Source organism: Pleurodeles waltl, chromosome 1_2 (assembly GCF_031143425.1).
Source record: "Pleurodeles waltl isolate 20211129_DDA chromosome 1_2, aPleWal1.hap1.20221129, whole genome shotgun sequence".
Taxonomy (NCBI): Eukaryota; Metazoa; Chordata; class Amphibia; order Caudata; family Salamandridae; genus Pleurodeles; species Pleurodeles waltl.
This window is the reverse complement of record NC_090437.1, coordinates 888421938-888437342: the sequence shown is the minus strand read 5'-3', so window position 1 is coordinate 888437342 and position 15405 is coordinate 888421938. Positions and strand designations below refer to the sequence as shown.

At 45.2% G+C, this 15405-nt stretch overlaps 1 protein-coding gene across 1 annotated transcript in view; it reads right to left on the bottom strand.

The window, feature by feature from the left end:
- The window catches only part of SNX25 (sorting nexin 25), an 830371-nt gene that overhangs the window by 144463 nt on the left and 670503 nt on the right, over positions 1 to 15405 (bottom strand). The window contains exon 13 of the mRNA XM_069199645.1: positions 10645 to 10758. Within this exon, the coding sequence (XP_069055746.1) occupies positions 10645 to 10758 (114 nt within the window). The remainder of the gene's footprint in view (positions 1 to 10644; positions 10759 to 15405) is intronic.

The window sequence follows — 15405 nt, the reverse complement described above, 5'->3', positions numbered from 1 at the left end:
GACGAGAGGGCCCAAGAAACAAGGAAAGCCCTTGGCCCTACATGAGGTCTGGGCGAAGCCAGAGGCCCATACCCTGGTGCTGAGACTGCTACCAGCGGGGGTCCCCCTGGAGTGAAGGGGGCATACTCACCCTGGGTTTAGTTATGCCCTGCATGGAGCCCGCATCTCAGTGGACCTTGCAACAACAGGTCCATACAGAGCTCCTCCTCCCAGCACCCCCTAAGACATCAGGCCTGCTTGTGCCCCTCATAATGCTTCTGCTGGTGCTGGGGTGAGGGGGCCCACAAAGAGCCAATGATCACCTGCAGAGTCCCCCAGAGCTTATTAACAAGCTGGTGTACAGCGGGGCCTGAGTGCAGTGCACTTGACTCAGACACTTCCCTGACTTGCACTGAGGCCCCCCTGGGGTCTCCCAGCAGGTGTGTCTGCTCATGCCCCCTGGCTCCCAGAGGTGCAATCGGGTAGCGGCAGGACCCAGCATGTGACTCCTGTAGTGGACACTGCAACACTGGAATGAGGGAGGGACGCCAGTCTAAGGTGGCATTCAAAGGAAAACTCCTAACACAATACACGGACCAGGACAAAGGAACAAAGGCTCCTCTGGGACAGCCCCAACATGTCTGTACAGAGGGCCTAGACATCGAAGAGATATTGGTGGATGTAAAGGATAGCCGTTGCACCATTGATGCCAAAATCAACTTACTCATGAGCCACATTGACCGAATAAAAGATGAGTGGACAAACACGGAGACTGCCTGGGCCACCTTGAGATTCGTCCCTTTGATGTAGAAGACATGTAAACCGCTGCCAAGTAACATCTGCTCCAAATGGATAAAATCCTGGAGGTCATCAAGCCGAAGAATGTGGACTTGGAAGCACGCTCCCAGCACAATAACCTCCACATCGTTGGAATGCCCAAATCCACAGTCATTGATAAAATGGAAGATTACTTTGAGCGAATGTTGCATGCCCTCTTTGAGGATGCCCTGTCAACTGTCTTCATAGTGGCGTGGGCCCACTGCTCACTAAAAGAGTGCCGTCCCCGATGTGCATAAGCAAGACCCATAATCACCAGACTCCCCAACTATGGGGACAGTGAGACAAACCTGCGGCTGGCTCACAAGCACCGCACCATCCACAAACAGGGCAACAGTGTCTCTTTCTACCCCAATTTCACAGTGGCGGTATAGGCGGCCCCATCAGGAGTTCTTGCCAGTCAAGCATCTCCTCCAGAAGGTGGACAGCACCTACTCTTTACTCTACACAGCCAAGCTACTAATCCAACACGAAGGGAAACCTCACTACTTCACAGATTCTAAAGCAGCACTAAAATTCTCCTGACAGCTGTCGAGCCCCAAAGCCAAACCCCATCAAAACTCATCATAGCAAGAAGAAGGCTGCCTCATATACAACAATTAAGATGCCCCCGGGCCTCTTGTGATGCCATGACCGTTGAATATGTGGCAGGCCATGAACATTCCAGCATCGAACACTGACACCTCAGTTGCTGGCGCCTCGCCCTCGATGTGGGCAAGAACTCACTTTATATTACGCCTTGCTTGAAACCCTAAGCTTACTGACATTATGCCCACACCAACCCCAAACGGGGTGGATCTACACCTAGTCGGCCACCCAGTTAGTTCCCAATTAGGCAGGTCGCCTGGGTCTCAGATGCCTCATGGAATGAAACCCTCTGCATATTCTTGTTATTTGGGTACTCGTTGGGGGTGAGGGGTGGGTTTTGGAATCTTAATCATTTTTGAGGGTTGAGGTAAGTGGAGGGTGGCTATGTTTGACTTTTTGTGTTCCCAAGTTCTTTCCCTGCATGACAAGCACCTGGCAGGACATCAGATGAAGGCACTGCCCCTTGGGGCGGGTGTGCGGCACTAGGCCCCTTCCCCATACGACATGCAGCTCCTGCCAGGCAGCACGATGACCACTATACGGTGTATGACCTGGAACATTAGTGGGTTGAATGACCAGCGGAAGGCCGGACTAGAACATGCCTACATACACACCTTATAGATATCTGCTTCCTCCAGGAGCGCCATTTAATTCAGACAACTGCCTCCCACCTTAGAGCGGGATGGTGCGCTGCGGCACAGGCATCCCTGTACTCCAACTATGCCTGAGGGACTGCCATAAGTCTGTGAAAAGTACTGATCCGGCATATGTGACAGGCAATTTGTGACAAAGAAGGGTAATATGCACTTGTCATTGGGATGCTCTGCATGCACCCAGTCATTTTAGTCTCAATTTATAGCCCTAACACAGACAGCCCTGGGTTCTTTACAGAGGTCTGGCGATTGATCGCCAACATGGGACCTGGAGCTGTTATCTGGGGGGCGACTTCAATGTCATCCTAGACCACACAACAGACTGATTCAGCACCTCCAGGCGACCCCCACTCTAACAATGTGGCGCAGCTTCACATGCTCATGTGCGATAACTGGCTGTCGGAGGTCTGGCGGCTGAAGCACCCTGACGGTGTTGAGGACACTTGCGTCATAGAGGCTCATGGTGCATGGTCTAAAATAGACTATTGTTTGCTCACTCGAGATGCCCTAACTGGGCCTCAGGCATGATACACTTACCCCGCACTCTCTCAGATCACACCCCTGTTCTGCTGGAGAGAACTCCTCCACTAGCCACACCTTTGTGATTAACTTCCAATGCTCTAAGCAACCCGCTATTCAGAGACAAAATCGTCAGGGCTATCAATGACTACTATGCCCACAATGAGGGCTTGGTGGCTTCCCCAACGACACTCTGGGTAGCCTTTAAAGTCATTATACGCATAGTCTGCAAAGGCAAATCAGTCAGGCATACGCACGCAGCTGGCTATGCTTGAACTGGAACTACGATCTCTCGAACTGGATTTATACACAACGAAAAGTGTACACACACTGGCAGCCATTAGGGAGAAACTCTTTGCATATGACGAGGAAGCTCAGAGAAAGACCAGTTACCTGCACTGAGAAGCGCTTCCGCACCAGTACGGTGAGGGGGAGCAGCCTGGGAAGACACTAGCTAATTTGCTGCAGAGACCATGGGCCTAAGCCTATGTTGTGGAGCTAATAGATGATCACCAGGGTAGGCACGCGACCCCCATCAATGTGCTAAAAACCATGAACTCCTTCTATTCCCAGCTCTATAGCGCCCCAATTGTACCTGACAGCCCTTGGTGCCTATCTAGACACAACTGTGTGCGTAACTGGCCTCCTCTATGCCTCCCCAATGGCACATCTTCGCTTTAATTAGGTAATCTGTGCGCCGTTCTCTGTCATGTGGGGAACCAGGCAGGGATGCCCTTTATCCATAGTCCTATTCACCAAAGCAATAGAGCCACTGGCTGCTTGGTTGCAATAGTATCATGCCCATAGGGGCCTCAATTTCACAACTCGGAGGATCTTGTGTCCAAGTACTCCAACAACGTGACAAGATATATATGTATATATCCCAAACAAACTGGTCCGTGGGTTTACTTTAATGTAAACTGGGCTAAAGACCCTATTTCCTCTCAACTCAGGCATGCAGTCATTTGAATACCCCCTGCAGTTGGCCACCGACCCGGTGTGCTACCAGGGTATACGGCTCAGCCGCAACACAGATGAACTTTGGAGGTCAAACTATGTAAGGGCCATAACATGGCTGGTGGAGTGAATCCCAACTTGGACTTGACTACCTCTGTCCATGGCAGGAAAGTTTGCTACTGCGAAAATTATTGTTTTGCCGAAATTCCTGTACCTTTTTTTTATCAACCTCCTGCTTCCACTCACTACACATTTCTTAAAGTGCCTGCGCTCCAATCTGATATTCCTATTTTGGGCAGGTAAACAGCTGTGGGTCCTGTGGAAACGCCTACTCTGCCATTCCAGCGGGGGGGGCTGCAAGCTTCTGATATGACTATTTGGCTACGGCACACAAGCCCAATACCTCCACTTCTAGCTCTACCTCATGCCATTCCAACCTCACACAGTGGTAGAGGAGGATCAGGCAGGCACCTGTCCCCTCGTCACTGCGCTCTGCCAGCATTATAGGCCATCACAAGCAGAGATCAACACAGTGCCATGTGTTCGTTGGGCAAGGGATGGCATGCAGCATCATGCCCATCTGCCCTGCATTTTTTGCTCCTTCCATGAACTTGCATACAACCCTATGCTCCCTCCATTACTATACGAGGGTGCCCGTGCGTGGGCCCATACGTGGGGACTCATAAAATTTGAGGACCTTTATCCCGACTGCCACTTCCTGCTTTCATTGGACGTGGATGAGCATCCCCACCATGCTGCACTGGATGTCCTCTTCTACCATCAGATGCATAGCACATTGAACGCACCGCCCCCTACACTACATGCGCTGGAACACATATTAATGGAGCTCAAGATGCAGGGGAAGATGCTGGGGCGTATCCCAGTGGCTCGTGCTCCATGAGAATCTGACACAAACCCCCCTATCACTGATGCACAATGGATATACTGCTTCCAACAAACTGAGGCCCTCAGCTATCTATAGGCTTCTACGTATTCACTTTAAATTTCTGCACAGATTGTACCACACTCAGGCGCAACTGCTTTGTATGGGACTTGCTGAAGAGGCACAATGCCCGAGATGCGGTGCCCCACAGGCCACGTTTCTCCAACTCGCGTGGGAATGCCCCCATGTCACCAGCTACTGGACCGCATTATACCAAGACCTAGCTTAAATAACTCACCATTCGGTGGAACAAACCCTCCGGTCGGCCTCCTGGGCTACATTAAGGATGTCCCCCCTGGTATTCAGCACCTCACTGACATGCTGTGGCTCCTGGCCAAAAGATGTGTAGTCATGCACTGTGGCAGACGGCCCACGGCTGCGACCTGGTTGCAAGATGCGGTTTATTGTCAGGAGCGGCTCTCCAACTACTGGGAACTCATGCTGCTGAAATGCCACCCCAAGAACATTTGGGAACCACTGTTGAACTATCTGAGACAAAGAGAGCCTACCGCTATACAAGGCGTGGTGGAGGATGTGCTGAATACTGGAGAAGACCATTCGCCACCAGGGCACCCTGCACAGTTTAATGCCTAATCCCTGTGTCTTTGCCGGCAGGATGCACAAACTCTAGGGTGGTATGAGCAGCATGACTAATTAACACGGGCGGATGTGGTTCTTTTAAGTGATTCTCTATACACCAAAAAGCATCCACTGCTGTTTTGTCTGTTGTCCCTGACTCACCCACCCCCCACCACTCACCCCTCCAGAGGCTTTTGCCTAGTTGTTACATTTACAAAAAATCAATAAAACATTTTAAAACAAACTACAAAGTCTGGGTTGCTATGTAGTGGGGAAATAGCTTAAACTTATTTAAAGGGCTTTTCAATGTCACAAAGCACTCATCCACACTTAGTGGAATGCTTTGGTCAAGACCCGAAGAGACCCTTCAATCTAGATATATCAAACTCCATATTAAGTGGGCTTTTGGGTATTGAGTAAAGCTCAGTTATACTTTAGCACAATACAAGAGAACAGAGATATGTTGACAATAGGTAAAAAATGAGGGAGGTGTCGCAAATCACTGGTTAACCCATCCACATTTTTTAAAATCTTCAATAAGTAGAGATGAAGAACAAATACAACTAAGCACATTACCCACACTTAATACCATTTTACACCACTACTACTCTTCTTAAATACCCAAAAAACACTCAAAATAAGAGCTCTGTATTAGCCGGCAGGACATCATCTGTCGCTGGTGTAGGAATTCCATTATGATGAAGCACAACCCCTTGTGTGGGTGAAGAACTCCAACCAGAAGAAAATTTCCCAAATTAGGTTGTGAAATGAGCACATGGACAGACATTTTTACCAGATCATGAGGGATAAGGTGATGGTTTGTTTTAGAGAATGGAGTTATAAGTTTGCAGGATTTTGTTTGCAGGAGTGATGGACTTTGATTTTGAAACCAGACTTCATAGTTTGTGTACTCAAATCGGTTTTGGGGTGCTTTGTCAGACAGGAAAATTGTTGGAAATGTTTCCACCCAGAGAGTTTCTGTTCAGTGTTGGCACAGAAGGGCGAGCCTTCAATGCAGCCCTGAAGAATGGTTGCTTTTGAAAAATGAGCTAGAGCAGCCAAACATCTTGCTATGCTTATGCTTCGAGTAGAAACCATCATTCCCTCCTTTATGATCCATGACAATTCTACTTTATCTTCTTCGGGGAAGGCTGTGCATTTAGTCGCACAACTCTCTATTTTACCAGGTCATTAAGGATATAAGGCAGATCTGCTTTCCTTTTCTGGGGAAACAGGAGCCATTGTATTTCTCTTACTTTGTTCTATCCACAGGTTTGATAGAAACTGAAGTTAAATAAAAGTTGTACCTTGTTGGTTCAAAGAAACCTAGCATCAAGGCTACACTGGGACTAGCCAGGGGTTTAGGAAGCTAAATCACAAGGGTGATGGATGTTTTATAGATGGGATCAGATGCCTCTATGTTAAGTTTCTTTGCAACTCTGTTGCTGCCCTCATGGGAGGCAAAACCACAGTCTACTGGATGAGAAGGAAATTCTGTGAGCTTGGCAGACAGGGGCAATTATGTCTCAAGAAGAGGAAAAACGTCTTCTTGTAGGAATATGTTTCTTGGATCTATGTGGTGACTAAGATTCCCTCTCCCTAGACCCACAAGACTGCCGATTCGCATGCTCCTTTTCTTCTCATAGGTTCATCCGTCTGAAGAATGCTGGCATTGGTGGGATAATTTCCTTGTCTACTGGCCCTGCATCTGTGAAGAGCAAAGAACTGGTAAAACATGAAAACATGGAAACGGCTTGGGGAACTGTCAGGGAAATCTATTGTATATTCTGATGCCTTTGACATCGGTAGGACCTTCAACAGCAAAGAAATGCAAGAAGCCAGAAAAAATTGCCTGACAACCTTGATAACGATTGTCTTGATGTGACCATCTCAATGCCAAGGTAAAATATCTCTACTTCTAGCACCTCGACTAAGAGAAGGAATGCTGGCAATTTGTAGAACCACCTGAGGGCCCTGAAAGGTGCAGGTCAGACCTGGTCACATCAAAGCTCACCACCCTCTTTCACCTCTGGGGATGGCAGATCACAGGTTGAATAACCTACTTCTCCCTGCTTTGCCCTAGGGTAAGCTACCTTTCCTGTCCCTGAGATGACGGCACGGCATACCTAAGCATATTTTGCACTTTGTTTAGTAATAGACATTTTGGTAGTTATGTGGTTACTAGTTGGCTAGAGGGTGAAAGATCTCAAATGTTTGTTGAGTCCTGAGAAATTTAACTGCAGATTCAACATAAATGTGTATTCTTAATATGGCTTGGATTCACAGTCAGAGAAAGTGGTGCTAAAAAAACTGACAATGCTCATAAACCTGGCATTGCAAATGTAGACTATAGTATAAGGTCTCTCATCTCAGATTAAAAAATAAAAACTCACGCTTGCTCATAGTGCCATTCAAATGAACATTAAACTCTTCAGCCTTTTTCTGTGATCAAAGAAGACAATCAAATCAACAAGTGGTAGAATCCCTCACTGTTCATTCCTTCGGTTTAGACCTTACATCATTGCTCATCATGAAGATTTTCACAGTCCTGATGATCATAAGCTATATCGTTTCATTAATAGATGGCAAATTGAAAGTTTGAGGTTTATCATTTATGTGGATGGCACATTGATTGAAGGCACAAATTGAATTCTATTTAATGTGGTTTAAGCAGGTTTCACATTTGTTTCCAGGACAAAACTGACTGTATTGCACACAAAAGACTGTTGTGAGGGCACTCTTTTGGTGCCATGCTTCACTGCCCTTCCCAACAAAGGCAGCCCTGAAAATTATGTTCCTGTGCCTCAGGTTTGCAGACTTAAAATGTTAAAGGGGACTGCACTTGAATGAGAAATGGTCATGAGTTAAAACAGAACACATTTAAGCCATTATGTCAGCCCAATGTTATTTTCCTCCCACGCGCATGGCTGGGAAACCCACTGCCTTTACGATATTGTTTATTTTCAGGACTCCATATTCTTCTCATTATGTCTACTAGGAGAGCACCCATAGTAAAATATATGCTAATGTTAATTTTTTTTTTTTTATAGTGTTGCAAGGTGTAGGACATTTTTAGGCCAATAGGCCCTGAGCAGCAAAAGTTTGAAGGACTACTGTTAGACCTGTCAGCCTTATCCACCAAACTTTTTGCCTGCCTGCTTCCATCTTGTCTGGATATTTACTCTGTTGGCCTTAGGACTCTGTACACTTTACCACTGGTAACCAGTGCTAAAGTGCTTGTGCTCCCTCCCCTAAACATGGTTTAATTGGCATGCACATGATTGGCATTTTTAATTTACATGTACGCCCTTTGTAGAGTGGCATACCATGTACACAGGTCCTGTAAATTAAATGCTACAAGTGGGCCTGCAGCATTTCTTGTGCCACACACGTATGTAGCACTTGAAAACATGTCCTATGCCTGCATTGCAGTCTGAAAGGAGTGTCCCACTGCCATGTCGACTTGGCATTTGAAACCCTTTGCCAAGCCTTAAACTCCCCTTTTATTACAAATAGGTCACCCCTAAGGCAGGCCCTGGGTAGCCCATAGGGCAGGGTGTGCTGTGATTAAAAGATGGGACATGCACTTTTTAGTTTTACATGCCTATGTTTTTCCATACTGTAAGGCCTAACCCTCCTATTGGAGAAACTGGGGATTTCTTATTATATTTAATAAGCTGTAATTCCTAAACCAGAGGTGATAAATCTGTCATGTTAGGTATCTATGAACTTGTAATGGTAAACCCCCTTTAATGGTGAAGTAGGATTTATCATTACAAGTTTGAAAATGCCACTTTTAGAAAGTTCTGCCCTTAGCACTCTGTGTCTGCATCGTGCCTAAGGTCACATGACTGGGTGTAAATGAAAGTTGAGACTTTGTGAGATCACCCCAGACTGGCACACAATAGTGGGATTAATGGGGATTGAATGGCCTTTCCATTGGCAGGAGCGGGGGCAGAGGTGAGCACAGCACCGCTTACACCTGAATTGGCCGAGCTATGCCACCACACAATAGGCTTAACAACCCTGAATTGTCAGTGTAGCCAGGTAGGAGCCACGGCAAGGGAGGGAGAAAACTCCTAGAACTTCAAAGAAGCCTTCTGGAAACATCTCCCAGCTTTTAGGATCGGGTTACCAGAGTATAAAATACGTCTCTCAGACCTATGCCTCAGTTCATTACTGGACCTGTGGAAGGACTCTCAGGGAATTGCCTTCTGCTGTGACCCGCTGTGCATTCTGCCAGACTGCAGCTGCACCTGGAAGGACCGCTTTGCTGCTTGGACCCTGCCTAGAACTTTCTGAGGCCAGCTCTGCTGTGGAGCCTTGCATCGTCACCTGCACCAGGAATTCAGAAGTGACTTCAATGACTAATTTTGCTGGCCTCCTGTTCAGAGCCACAAGGATATAAGACTCCCACCATCTTGAACCCACACCTGTATTCAGCCCGAGTGAGTCCTGAACCTCTAAGGGTCTCCTTCCACTCCTGGACTCTTGGTTGTGGTGCAGAAGGTGCTGAGAAGGGCAATTTCCTAAACTGAGGAATTTGGCCAGAAAGTGCTTCAAGAACCAGGAGGAGACTGGGACCAACCTGCCTGCCTATCCGTCCAAGGTGCATTGCCAGCCAGATGACTTTGCAGCTTCTCCTGCTACGTTCTTCTCTGCAGCAACAAATCCATTTCAGTGGTCCTTCATGAAAGGGCTAGCCAGCCTTGTGGAACTGTCTTCGGTTACAGCCCTCTGCTTCATGCCGCTGGAGATTTTCGACTTCCACCTCGATGAACAAGTCCAAAGGTAGAAATCTTCACTGTGGCTTTGCTCCACAGCTATCCTCCTCGGACATTCCTGCAGCCTTGCCCCACTGAACTTTACCTTCTCAGAGATATTTTCTACAAAAAAAAATTACGTTCTACGGTAAGTGCTGACTGGACCCAGTCCACTTTGTGTATCCGAACTGGGCTCCATCGCGGTCGGCCTTAACTTTTGACTTTGCCCCTGTCTAGAGTGACCAGATGTCCACCGTTGGCCCTTTTCAATTTTAAGCTCTATTTTACAGTTACACTTACAAATTCATAACTCCGGTTCTACTAATTGGATTTTGTCGGTTGTGGTGCCAAACAATTTATTAACCATTTCTCAATTTTTCTAAATTGGTTTGGGATTTTTATTGTTTTGTTTTCACTGTGTTGCCATTTGTTTACTATGTACATACTTCACATTTCCTCTAAGTTTAGCCTGACTGTTTTTTGTGCCAAGCTACCCAGGGTTAAGCACAGGTAATGTAGTGACTTTTTGTGGTTCACCCTGCAAGGGATTGTGACTGTTACCTGACCACGGCTCACACCCATGTCAACCAACAAGTCAATTTCTCACAACTACCCAATGGATTGAGTCCCTTCTTAGCATCTCTGTTAATCAAATAATATGAAAGTCCAAAAACATATTGCAAACAGAACATGTCACGGCACTAAATGATGTTGCAATAGATCAAACCCCTTAAGCCCACCCAATCAATCAAAAAATATAGAAACACTGCAACTTTTCGATATTTGTACTATATCAAAAACATTATTAATTAATGCTTTAAATTACCTGTAAAAAGGTATTCAACTGGTTCTTCGACTTCTCCATGAATTTTTGATCTATAGATTTAAAGGGCAGTTTACTGAGAGAAGGCAACTGAACTTTCTTTAAGGATGAAAAGCACTGTGTGGGAGAAAAAGAAAATAAAAGATTAGATGTTTAACATGCATGACAATATTTACACTACAATAATATTTCGGGGATTAGCCAGGCAACTACTGGTCTCATTTTAGTTTCTCCCCAGAAAAGCAAAAAAGCCAATTTTATGACCTTACTTAAAAACCTACAAGTTTCGGACAAAACAAGAACAATGTTCAATATTCTAAGTGGTAATAGATCTAGATTTCTAATTGTCCTTTCATTACTGTTGGGTTCTAGTAATTACCACTAGCAATATTACAGCTATGTATTTGGAAGCCAACTGAAATGCTAGAGTAACTGTGCTATGACTAGTTAGTATTGGTATTAAAGACACAGGAGGACTGAGGAAAACAATGGGTTTTAATAGAAACCAGTAAGCCAGCTTGTGCTGTTCTATACTCTAGCGCCTGGTTTAATGTATAGCAACTGACTGAAACAATAGATTTTAGGAACTAGGGTAGTGGAGGAACAGTTCACATTGGTGTCATTAATTCAGACTAATTGACTCTGTTGCCCCTTTTGTTATAAAGGAGATTGCCAATTCCATTACAAGTTGTACATGCACTGACTACATTCACTTGGGAAGAGAATGCACACAGTAGGGACAGTAGGGACAAAATTATTGTAGCCCTAATAGTGTTAGACGTGGCATCCTTAGGGTGGACTTAGCCCAGACTTTTTGCCTTTTACCTCTTGTTTGATGTATCTTTTTGTTGGCCTGAGGACTCTGAGCACTTTACCACTGCTAACCAGTGCTAAGGTGCATGTGCTTCTCCCCTAAACATGGTAACATTGGTGTATCCACAATTGGCATATTTAATTTACATGTGGGTCCCTTGTAAAGTGGAATAACATATACCCGGGGCCTGTGAATTAAATGCTACTACTGGGCCTTCAATAGTGCTTCTGTCATCTACTTAAGTAGCCAAGTAAACATGTCTAAGGCCTGCTACTGCACAGCCTGTATGTGCAGTTCACTGCTACTTCGACTTGGCATTTAAAACTCTTGCCAAGCCTTAAACTCCCCTTCTCTTACATATATGTCACCCCTAATGTAGGCCCTAGGTAGCCCATAGGGCAGAGAGCTATGTAAGTAAAAGGGAGGACCTGTACTTTTAAGTTTTACATGTCATGTAAATGATAAACTCCCAAAGTCTTCTTGATCGTTAAGGATTTCACCTTGCGCTCAGCCGCTGTCACCAACATCGCTGCCTCCCAACAACTCTGCAATAACCTATCCAACTTCTTCCACAGCAAAATCACAAATATCTACATCACCTTTGCACAACAACTCAACCCCAGAGAACTTCTTGCTAACCTACTCACCACCAACCAAGACGGCCACCTGACCGAATGGACAACCCTCACCAGAAAATAAAAACAGCAGCAATTATGCAGACCTTCCACTCAGGGGCCCCATTGGACCCATGCCCTCACCACATTTACAACCTGGGAACATCACGAAATAGCACCACCCTAATCAACATCATCAACACCTCCATCACTTCTGCCACTTATCCGGAACAATAGAAACTTGCAGAAATCAATGCCCTCCTCTAGAAGCCCACAGATGACCCGAATCAACTGAGCAACTTCTGACCCATCTTCCTGCTTCCCTTTCCAGCCAAAGTTATTGGGAAGGCCATCAATCAGCAACTCGCAATCCACCTCGAACTTCACCATCTTCTAGGACCAACACCCTCACCTAGAAAATACGCACAAAATCTAGGGATCATCCAAGATGGCATGGACAACATGACGGCTCAAGTCAATGCAGTGTGCACCTCCTGCTTCCACATCCTACGCATGACCTTCACGCAAGCATTCATCACCAGCAGGTTGGACTAAGGCAACACTCTTTATGCCAGACTCACCAAACAACTCCTACCCTAACTATACAGAACACCGCTGTAAGACTCATAATAAACCTCCCACCCCACATCACACTGCACCTCAGGAAGCTTTACTGGCTCCCCAAGCGCAGCCAATTCAAACTTCTTGCGCACGCATACAAATCCTTACACAAAATAGGACCAGAATACATGAACAGCTGCATACACTTTTCCCAATGCAGCAGACACCTATGCTCTGCCTCACTCTCACTCATTTCCTGCATCCGCAAAAGCAAAATTGGAGGTTGCTCCAGTTGCTCCTGCATCACACCCAACATATGGAACAACCTCCCTCAACACATCAGAGCCGCCTCCTCCTCAGTTCCTGAGTTCAGCAAGAAGCTAAATACCTTGCCCGTCCTATGAGCATCTTGGGGATCCCAAACCTACCCAAGCACCTTGATACCCTTTTGGGTGCCGCTATTGTGTCTGCTTTGGAAGCTTAAGTATTTGCCACATGGGTGTCATGTTTAGTGCACCTGCTTTGCAGACTGTTTTGTCTACCATTATGTTTTTCATCCAGTCGTTTTCTATATACATAAGAGGCCACAGAGAGCAATTTCCCTTCCTATGACTACTATGCATCACAGGATATCTACTAAAGGTTACCCCCACACTTCCCCAACTAGAACTGGCAACTGTCACTATGACGTGGCATCAAAGTGGTGGACTGGCTATCAGGTCAGTGATCTGCCATGAAAACCTTTGAACATCCCACAGCGAAACACACATTTGGTGGGCAGGGCGGATGCCCCATCCAGAAATCTTTAAATGAGGGCCTAAAATATCATGCCTGATTGAAACACACCCTCCACTTATGTAAATAACAAAATGATAACACAGAAGGAGTATAAAAGTAACGCAGTCACAACAGTGGGTCATGTCATGTGCACATTAATATCTTTTTTGTATTTTCAGTGACAATACAAATTAACACAGCAAGTAATCAATTATCTATCTGTAAGGTTCTCAGAGTCAATCGGGTACTAATGATGCATTATTATATTGGCTTATAACAGATTAGGTTGACAGACATCATGTGACACAAGACTGTTCCGCCCACATCTATCCATGTTAAACAGTAATGTACTCGGGCACCATAACCATGGCAGCTACACCAGAACACACACATTACAATTGTTATGTTGTGAAAACTGAGGATTTGTCTAAATCAATGGTGTTACAGGGAAAACTAACTACAAAAAGCTACTGTACCCGTATCAGACATTACTACACGCAATCTGTATGCAGAGCAGTTGTATAGGATTTTCACAACTGACATTTTGTATGGCTGTATAAACAAAAAGTTAGTTCCAGGGACATCATCTCTATATTTTGAATAAAAAATATAATATAATTGTGTTGAAATTTTTACTTATGACATCTGGCAAACGATGCATACACCAAAGGTAGCTGATGCATATACCATTTTTGTGAAACTATGCAAACGCTGGTGTAAAGAATCTTGAGGCCCTCCCCCTGCAAAGTACATTGAGCCCCCTCCAAACTCACCCAGGAGCTCTAAGGCCAGGGTACTGTGCTGAGGGTCCCCTGGAGATAAGGGCCTCCCGCAACGCAGGGGCTGCGAGGGCCTTTGTTACACCGCTGTATGCAAAAAACACCAATTAGATTTCTTTTCTATGCTTAATTGATATAATTTTATAGGCTTCCAGATTAGTATGAGAACATTATTTAAACCCTGCCTATTTTGTTGCTAGATAACTGAAATGCCGCTCCTCTTGTGGTTACCATGGTAATAATTATGTTTCTTCGGTTATGCATAAATCTTCATAGATTGTAACCTATGTTTTGATTCAAATTCCTATTTAATATCTGCTTCTCCAGTGTCTGCTATGTGTAAAAACAGGTAGTGTTTGCGGATATAAACGAAGGGGAGAGTTAGTTTATTTAACATGTTAATTACAACCATTACATGTACATTGAAAATACTTTAAAAGACTAGCCGTAACAGTACAGTATGTTGCCCATCTTAAAAGTAAACAAAATTGTAATCGATAGAAGTGTGTGTCCCACTAAAAAAAGATAATATGGTTTCGGCGTCCACTAAACTGGTCCATCAACTTGAGCGAAATATCAGCTGAATAAAATCAGTCAAAATATTATACTCAAAATATTAAAAATCTACCAAACGCCTGCTTCAGTGGGGACCCCCTAAAACTTTGTCTCCTAAATGACATGTAGCTTTCATCAAGTAAAGAGGCTAATCATACTGTGCAAACTGCTTGCTAAAAGGGACTTTTATGTTGCAATTGTAGTATGCTAAGTAAAGTGCTCTTTACTTGAGAGATTGATATAGGGGCCTAAGGAGTATGGTATTTGTAGTTTATTAAACAGTTGCTGGCCTGATAAAAACAAATGAAAATAATCCCAGAGTATAAAGTGCTATGTGCCTGCTACTTCCTAAAGGTCACCAATGTTCAGCCCCTGACTCGGTGCACAGATCGTTGAAGAGATCAGTCAGAAGCTAGCATTTTTCAAGCTCCTTGGCGGCAAATCTCACGGCCTTGCATGCTAATTGTGCCGAGTCCCGTCCCAGTAAGGCAATTACAGCTGGTCGGCATGATCTAATTTGCATGGCTCTTAAAGATGGCCATACAAATGTTTGCCTGGGTATTAAGGCCAGACATGCGCAGAATAGATGCAGCAGCATTTTGTTGATGTATCCACAAAACCGTCACTCTGTGGTGGACCAGGGCTGCTTCCAGGAGGGCACAAG